Genomic DNA, 9,535 nt, shown 5'->3' on the forward strand with positions numbered 1-9,535 from the left:
CCAACCAGCCAACAGCTATGCATTGCAACACTGAAAAAGGTTAGAAAACGTTTCTAGAAAGACCAACTAATGCTGATAACATTGATAATTAATAGATGAGATAGGTTAAGGTTCTTTATTGAGTTCTTTCCTTTTTTTTTGTTTTTTTTTCGTTTTTTTTTATTATTATTTCTTTGTTAAGCCCCCAAAGCCCCTCTCCCATCGGGTTTCGCAGTTTTGACGTTGTTGTGTTGCTTGGAGCATGCTTCTATCATTTTTGTTATTACGTGTTATTGTGTCATTGTGGTTGAGAGAATTTCCTTAATTTTTTCAATATCAATCCTCGTGATTACTGTGTAGTTAGTCAATGTGTACAGTGCATATTAGTATGAATATTTCTATTGTACATGCTATATATTTACAAGCTTCAAAAATTCTAAATTTCATTACTATTATATCGGAACAAGGAGAGGATTATTAAATTGTATGATGTCGCGTCATCAGCACGAGAGCGAGCTTTGCGGCGATTCCTTTCAGGCACGAATGCTTTCAACAATATCTCAGTGTGAATAAGGTAAAACAAACAATATTATTTCCAAAAACTGTATTGACATGTGAATTTCTATGAACATAATTTAATATTTAGTGTCTTCTCTCTTCAGTCTCGTCGTTTCCTAATTGCTGGTCAATTTAAATGCTAAAGTCTAGGAAACGCCGCAAGATTCCCGCTCGTGCTAAGCGCCAGTGTGACAGCTGTGACATGAGCCCGTTTCGTTTCCAGCTGTACCGCCCCTCCGTATGCCCCCGCCCACCGCCGGCGGGATCAACGAGCCGCAAGAGTGTCCCTACTGCCGCAGGACCTTCTCTTGCTACTACTCCCTGAAGCGACACTTCCAAGACAAGCACGAGCAGTCCGACACGCTGTACGTGTGCGAGTTCTGCCACCGAAGGTACAGGACCAAGAACTCGCTGACGACGCACAAGAGCCTGCAGCACCGCGGCTCCAGCGGCATGCTGAAGCGGCTGCTGAAGACGTCGGCGCTGCACAGCGCGCTGGCGCCGGCGCCGCACCACCTGTTCGACCTGGCCGCCGACCACCCGCAGCTGCCGGGCCTCCAATGACCTCAGCCGACCGCCTGAGCCGCCGCGCCGCGCCCGCGGCCCCGCCCCGCGGACACCATCCATGTGCAATATACGGACAATGCCAAAACGCAGGACTCTGCCGCATTTTATTAATGTTTAATTGTGTATTATAAGGGTAGTAAAATATTGACGTTAGTTTTAAAAATGAACAGTATTGTTGCGACGCGGAGTCGCGTAGTGTCTTCGATATTGGACTTTGCGACACGGGGCTCCTGTGAGAATCGATGTTCGAACAGTGTTCAATATGACTATGTAATTCAGAGCAATACTAAAGTATTCATATTTTCTAGTACTGCCAAAATAATGCCAACTATATTCTAAAGAGAATATAACATTTTATAAAATCAATTTTCGATAAATTAAATGTCTAGTGTCAAATTAGAATCGGTAACTGTACAAAACGGAACGTACAAATTTTTAACAGTAAATTAACAAAGAAAATATTTTTTAAAGAGACTTTTTCGGATCGCCAAATCTAAATTTAAATACAAATTATTTAGAAGTTAATAACCAAAATTTAAGATAAATAAAAAAATAAAAAAAAAATAATGTTGTTAAATAAAATTTAAAGACTTCTTAGAATCTTCGAAAGTACAAAAGTGTTGACGTCTAATTGAACAATATTTGTATTCTATTTTGGCTTCAGTAATGATCAATGTATAAGTAGCCGTGCCTTCGTTCGTCTTCATGCCATTAAAATATTGGTACGAGTTTCCGAACTGTCATGGGATGTGCGAAGTGCGAAGTGTTTACGGACAAAGTTTGACATTGACGTTTGGGCAATCGCTTCGAGGCCGCCGCTCCGCCGGCGTCCTTGAATACAGGGTGTTATAGAATGAGAAATGGCCGTTCCACACGCGCCTTCGGTTTGCGGGTCTTCGACATGCATCTGTTCGATGATCGTATACGTACGCATGATTCCAAATCATGTAACAAAATTAAAGTTTTCTTCTGTATAAATTTACTTAGATGTTAGGTATTCATTAACATAATTATATTTAATACGTATCCATTGTCGGATTTCTCTCTATGAGTATAGTGGTTTATTATTTAAATGTCGACCAACGTAGCGGACGTCTCGTTAATGAAAATTTATTAGATTATTATTAATATTAATTAATTATTGCTATTATATTCTCAAAATTAAAATCTTAAGGTCAACCATAAGATGGCTGCGGATTGTAAAAATATTTTATTTACTTATATTGTAGGAAATTGCTTGGATTCGCATTTTGTCTGAACGTTCGAGACATACATATCTAATCAGGGTTTACACGGACGAATTCATTTAATATCATATTGAAGATCAAATATTTAACATATCACACGTAACAAATATCTATAGAAGTATAAATAGAGCAGGAATAAAAGTATTTAAGACAGTGAGAACACACAAAGCCAAAGAAAAATTTTATGGGGGATATTATGCCAACTTGCATTTATTTCTTTTAGAATAAAACATTCTGAAAAAAGACGATAAGATTTGTGCCATATCTCAAAAAGTTATCTAAAATACAACAAAATTATCATATCAATATAGAAGTGAGATCGTTTGAAAAACCTTTTCACAAACAAATTAAAATGCAACGAGATAATGCGGCATTACTAAGTTATCAATGCAGTGTAGATCACATCTTAAACGTTTAAGTTTTTTGCATTTATTTTGAAAACTCTTATTTAATTTCGTCGTGTATTTTATAAGTATATTTTCTTTTTCGGAATGTTACATGTTCTTTGTGATATAAATTTATAAACTTTATTTGGTTTAGATAATTTAAGTAGTAGGTACCTCAACTTGGATAGATTTATCCTAACAGCTTAAACTTTTACGAAAAGTTAGGTTATTCGAAACGGTATCCCCATCGTACCTCCATTTTCAAATACATACCTCAGATATTTTGTTTTTTATTAATCTTTATTTCTTGTTACTGGTTAGATTCCGACAGATGAACGAAACAGTTCGGGAATAAATCATCATAGCATCATTTAGAGAGCTTAGTGAAGCAAGCGGGTAGAGCGAATTGTATATATGTAAGTTAGCATTATGAAATCGTGGCATTTGGGAAAAACGCCTCGTGATATTAATAACTAAATAGTGTTTAGATAAAATCATTAACGGAAAGGTTTTTTATATATTCTACTAATCGATTTATTGATAGTGATGTAGTCTTTTTAGTGTTTGAGTTCCATTGTTTTGCTGTGCAATCATTTTTGAAACGTCGGCTGTTTTGAGCTTATTGTTGGACGCTTTTGTTGGATGACTAGGTGAACCTAATCTATCCGCTTATTTCGTTTGTGATTTGAAATTTCTTGTCAAAATTATTTGATCTCAGTTGTCAGCTGCGAATTACATCAAATTGGAGTCAGCCGTTGGTTGTTAGGCTTTAAGTAATCGTTAAGTTTGGTTATGTGTCGGCAAATTGTAGATGTCGCAGCTCGAAATTACAAATGAAACGATAGTATGATACAGCGAAACGGCAAACGGTTTTATATTTGCAATTTATACCAAAACTATGCATTTTTATGTAAGATGATAAGTGAGAGAACTTCATTATAATTAAACATCGTCTCGATTTAAATGTTAATTTCGCTTTTTCGCCACTTTATTTATGTTTTAAGTTTAATTGAAATATGTTTAATGAACCGACTGTGTTACTAATATAGGTAACGCACAATATCAGCAACGGAATGCCTTCAGACAGTACAACTAGCAATAGCCTAAGTAAATAACTATATACTTTTTATTACGGCGGTGTTGGGACAGCGGCGGTACAGTCGGCAGCGTAAGCGTGTCAACAGATTTATCGCTTTAATATATTCTACGTATTTGTATGAAATTTAGGAATAATAGCATATAAGTGAATGCGATATTATCTCCTTGATAAACTCACGGTGTTGACTGTACAGCGTCCGATGTATTTTAAATATTTCAGCAAATAATTTTAAATATTTCTATAAAAAAAAAAAATATCAACGTCCCATGCCGTCTTTGACAGTATTTTATAAACTTTTGCATACCTAACTGCCAACACGTTTTAAATTTATTTTTGAACCATAAATCTTAATATATAATTGTGTATTTAATATTGAAGATTTTTAATCCATTTACAAGCTCACAAAACTTCACAAACATTTTTGCTTCTAATATAAGTATTACCTCCAATAATGTTAAGTATTATAGACAGGACGTGTCGCTTAATTTAATATATGATATAGTTGGGATGTGTCTCCTGTGTTTCAATTATTTGATTCGACCAGTATACGTCGTATTGTAAGTTTTATCGAATCAAATAATGAACGCGAATGTGTTTGCATAATCGTCTCCATTTCTATACATTTAACAACCTAACAGTGCGTGGAGGCGTTGGATAGAAATGCTGCAGCGAAGTATGAATGTAGTCAGCAAGCATTGCTTTATGGTCGTACAATAACTTGATTCACATGTATTTCCAGCTAGATATAGAACACGACGAGAGATGCTTGTCAAGTATTTGTAATAATCTTCATGCTTTGGCGCAGCTCCCACAGGAGACTGGTTTTACTTTTACAGGACGAGTCAATAACACGTGATCACTTATATTTATGATACAATAATTATAGATATTGTAAAAAAACCTAAAATATAACGATTGTTACATAGATTCTTCCCATACACACATTATTTTGTTATCCATTTCCATATTTAAAATGCAATAGTTTATCTGGCGGCGTTTTAATCTGTGGCGCCCTCGCGTCACAAACTAAATCGCCGCCAACCGGTACTCAATAGTTAATTATTTTAAATAATTTTTAATGCTCGGCCAGGGACGCGGTTACCGTTTTAAGAATAAATCGACTACAAATAAAGTTAAGGATAAAAATCGCACCGACTTATCGACTTCTATTGATCACTTGTTTTGCTGACAGTACGTTATAGTTAGTTGTCATTCAACGTTGCTCGATGGCTGGGCAACAGATCCGTTGTTGTTTTTTGATATCGCTTTATGAGTCGTTGAAATTTCTATTCTCGAGTCCGTAAAGTATATAATATATGTCGTTATATTCTTAAGTCCATAGCTTTAATATTTACAGTATCTTCCACTATATTGTAATTATTATAAATACATAGCAATAGTTCCCAATCAGCCACAGTACCTCAGTAATTATAACAAATAACTAGCAGATTATTCTATAATATGGAATGTTTATAGCTATCGTTAAATTATCATACATCCGTTAACTGTTATTACTTTTTTTGTTATAGATACGTTAGTCTCTTACGTACCGAGCAAAAGGCCTAACTAAAGTAATTTTGTGGAATACAGACACCTAAAATGGCTAGTGACAATATTTTATCTGTATTCAACAAAATCTACACGACGAAAAATTTTCAAAAAAGTTCCATCGCTTTTCGCGCCCTTTTTTCCCGCTTTTATTTGATCGAGGCCTCGTGTTGCCACTTTACGGTACATTTTTGATAATCTGCTGATTAACTAGTTACATAAATAATAGTTCCATAAATCAAAGTGCACTTACGTCTTGTAATAATAAGAATTACTTTATTATATTATGTACTATAGTCCCGCGGTCCTGGTCGAGCTATCGTTGAAACCCGTCTGCAGTAACTATATAAAAAGTATTTACAATATACCCACTATTGACATACAATTTATTGCTAGAAATAACTTTTTATCTACAGAAAATGAGACAGTGGGCCGATTTTGCCGAAAATAAATAGCGCTTTTAAAATGCCAAATATTTTTACGTGTAGAATGGCGAACTGACAATAGGATGCAGTACTAGAGTTAAAAAAAAAATCAAATAAATAAATATACTTTTACATTTACGCGCATACGAGCATTATACTAAGTTTCTTCAACTCTTTAATATTTATACGTAATTTAATTAATCGAATAAATTTAATTTATAAAATTATTTAATAATTTAAATAAAAACGCACTGTACTCGAATGTACATCGACAACAGTAGCGAATTTATACTAAAATTTAAGATAATTTAACACATACATTTCTATTATATTCCACAGTGTGCTTATCTGGTACTGTACTTAGTTGTGTTAGTAATCTGTCGATGCAGGCCAAGCCTTTTAAATTTATTTTCGCCATAGTGATATAGATAATAAAGTTTATGTTATTAGTTCTATCTGTTTTTAGTAAAATCGCGCCACTGTTACTTGTTATGCTTCATTAACTTTTATACACAGAAATATTTTTTTATGAAAGCAATTTATATGTGAATGTTAATTAAGTGGCAATTCTAATTTTAACTGCACTATATTTTTGCTGACACGCTTAGTTTAAGATTTTTAAGTAATTTAATGTATGCACGATCTGCGTTTTAGTATCGATATTTTTTTTTCTTTTTATCTTTTATAAGATTGTCTTAAGTGGTACGTACCCTCGATTCATAGAAACATACACATTTATTAATTTATTGTATTTAAAGAAAATATCGAGCGTATGTGACATTTATGACCGATTTGCCTCAAGTAATATTGCGTTGAACGTTATAGTTTGCCATCGTTGAAAAAGAAAAAAATATGTTTTTTAAAATACATTTAGTTAGAACGTTTTGTTATTGATTGATGTTCAGGAACGTGAGTGGGGGGTGTAAAAATGTTTCATAGTATTGTGTATGAATCGATAAGGTTAGATAGGACCGTATTATCGGCTCTAGGGAGTTAGAAGTCCCCTACGATTTGTTGTAAGGGCATCTTCAGTGAAGACACTTAAAGTACTATTGTTGTAGAATGTATGGAATTCGACTGTATTGCTTTTTATTATCACTAAAATATTGATGACACTTCTTTCAGTAATTAAAATGTGAGTTCAAAGCAAAATTTGGCTTTAAAGAAGACCGATTTTTCATAAAATTCCAGTTATCACGTCATATATAAAATGCTAGCAAATAAATAAAAAAAATTAACATACCCAGCTTCAGTTTCCCACCAATTTTAAAAAAAATCTTCCGTCAAATTCACGGCTTGTCAATCTTGACATCTACTAGTTGCGTTCAACAACAGAAGTATTATAGATGAGACAATCACAGATTTAGTACTAGTTACTCAATGTGACAGTTAATATGCAACACATGGCATAATTAAATGTGTCATTTTAGTTACAAAGTAAAAAAATCACAGTATTTTAGTGGTGATGAAATGGTGGTGTCTTTACTTGTTTTGATGTTGTTGATATTTGTGATTAAGGAATCAACTGGGGTTGCGAAGTAGGAACATATCAAAATAATGAATTAGTACTCTAAGTATCTTTGAATCTGATATTTTAAATAAATTGAGTTGTTTAAAGCGGTCCTTTATGTTTCATACGAAAACTGTATTTACAATAATTATAATGGGACAAACAGTTGGATGTAACAAAGGTATAAAATTTAATAAACTCGCAGTGATTCCATTGAAACAGTGTATTAATTATAACCCTTTATCTTTCCCTATCCCCCGCTTCAAGAGTATTACTACAAAAAAAATTGAATATATTTCAGAGTTTACGTGTATAAAATTTGTTGGATAATTTTTAGATACTATGCTCACAATTTAAGCAAATAATTATTTAATAATATATGAAGTTCAGATATTCTTTCTAACGCTTCAACAGTACTTATTACAGTATAATATGTATCAATGAAAATTGATATATTTATATATGGGCAGCGCGTGCACGGGCCATGGGTGGTCTGATGATATGATACTAAGCTACTATTACCTGCATCTTAGGATAAGTAGATAAAGAAAGGATTGAATACAGGAAATAAAATTGGATTCAGAAAGCTGAGGAAAAGGATACAGTCCTCCTACTCCCCCATTCACCAAAATACGACCTAGCATTAGCATATTACTAGTACACATCGATTTTCTGTACTGTGTGGTAACTTCCACGGTGCGTGAAACTTGCTGAAACTAGCTCAATTTGCGGATTAAATCTAAATCCTTTCGAAAGCTTACAGTAACATAATGTTAATTCAACAAACAGCTTATATGAATTATGAATAACCATATAAATCTTGATTAGATTTATCGCTCATAATTCCATTGTCCTTTTAGAGGAATTAAAGAAATAAATTTAGTATAAATTTAATTTTCATATTGATTAAATTAGATACGTTATATTATATAAAAAATAATAAGTACACAATGAGTAATTCCGAATTAGCCTCACTATCTTTTTAACTTCTTAAACATTTGTAAAAATCTAACAATCGTATAGGTACATTTTTGTCTGTCTTATAAGCCTAAGCTCTCTGAAGGCGTAAAGCTTTGGTACCTACCTATTATATTAAATTACAAATAAAAAATATATTAAGATTTAATAGCATAAAAAATCAATGGAGAATGCCTTTTATTGAATTGAATTAAAAATATACATAGCTTTGATTTATCATTCTATAACTCTTTAGAAAATAATACAATGTTATTAAACCATCAGCTAATGTTACTTATTACGCCTATTTTCTACAACCTCTTCGAAAAGATGTTTGGTTAATATTAACATGTGAGCGCTTCGAACTGATTTGAAATATTATTGAGACTGGAATTGAATCGAAAATAAATGAAATAAAAATAGATTATAGGTCGTGACAAAAACCCCTTCTATAAATACGTTGAATCATCATGAATATATATATATATATATAAAAACTAACTATAACTATAACTAGCTGCGCCCCGCGGTTTCACCCATGTAAGTCCGTATCCCGTAAGAACATCGGGATAAAAAGTTGTCTATATGTTATTCCAGTTGTCCAGCTATCTACGTACCAAATTTCATTGCAATCGGTTCCGTAGTTTTTTTATGTTACAGTCGGCAATGAAGATGTTAGTACGCCTAATGGTAAGCACTACCACCGCCCATGAACATTTGGAGAGGCATAAGGTCCATTGGAGACCTTACGCCTCTACAAATGGTTTGCCGACTTTTTGGGAAAGGATTAAGAAAGGATTGACGATAGAAATTAAGGAAAGGATTGGGAAGGGTAAGGAAAAGGATATGGGCCTCCGGCTCCCCCACTCACCGAACGAAACACAGCAGAATGTTATTTCACGCCGGTCTTCTGTGGGGGTGTGGTACTTCCCCGGTGCGAGCTGGCCCAATTCGTGCCGAAGCGTGCTTGTCTGCCACATATAAAGTATGGTAGGATTATGAATATAAAATAAATAAAAGATTTGCAATAAGATATTTCTGTTTATAACCTTCTTTATTCTTTTATACACTTCATTCTTTTTTTCTTAATAGGTGATAAGGATAAAGGGAAAAGTTGAAAATAAAAAATCAAAATGTATAAAATACATCCTTTAATTTTTTTCGTATGGATGTAGTTGTGGTGTAGTTTAGAATATAGTGGCTAAAAGTTACACACACAAAACTGAAGTTAAGCTTTTACTAAGCTTATCAAGTTTTTT

At 33.5% G+C, this 9,535-nt stretch overlaps 1 protein-coding gene across 1 annotated transcript in view; it reads left to right on the top strand.

Annotated features, from left to right (window-relative positions):
- The window catches only part of LOC119838691 (broad-complex core protein isoforms 1/2/3/4/5), a 37,731-nt gene extending 36,250 nt beyond the window's left edge, over positions 1-1,481 (top strand). The window contains exon 8 of the mRNA XM_038364771.1: positions 761-1,481. Coding sequence (XP_038220699.1) covers positions 761-1,101 — 341 coding nt within the window. The 3' untranslated portion in view covers positions 1,102-1,481. The remainder of the gene's footprint in view (positions 1-760) is intronic.
- The last annotated feature ends 8,054 nt before the right edge of the window (positions 1,482-9,535 follow it).

Source organism: Zerene cesonia, unplaced genomic scaffold, assembly GCF_012273895.1.
Source record: "Zerene cesonia ecotype Mississippi unplaced genomic scaffold, Zerene_cesonia_1.1 Zces_u004, whole genome shotgun sequence".
NCBI classification, from domain to species: domain Eukaryota; kingdom Metazoa; phylum Arthropoda; class Insecta; order Lepidoptera; family Pieridae; genus Zerene; species Zerene cesonia.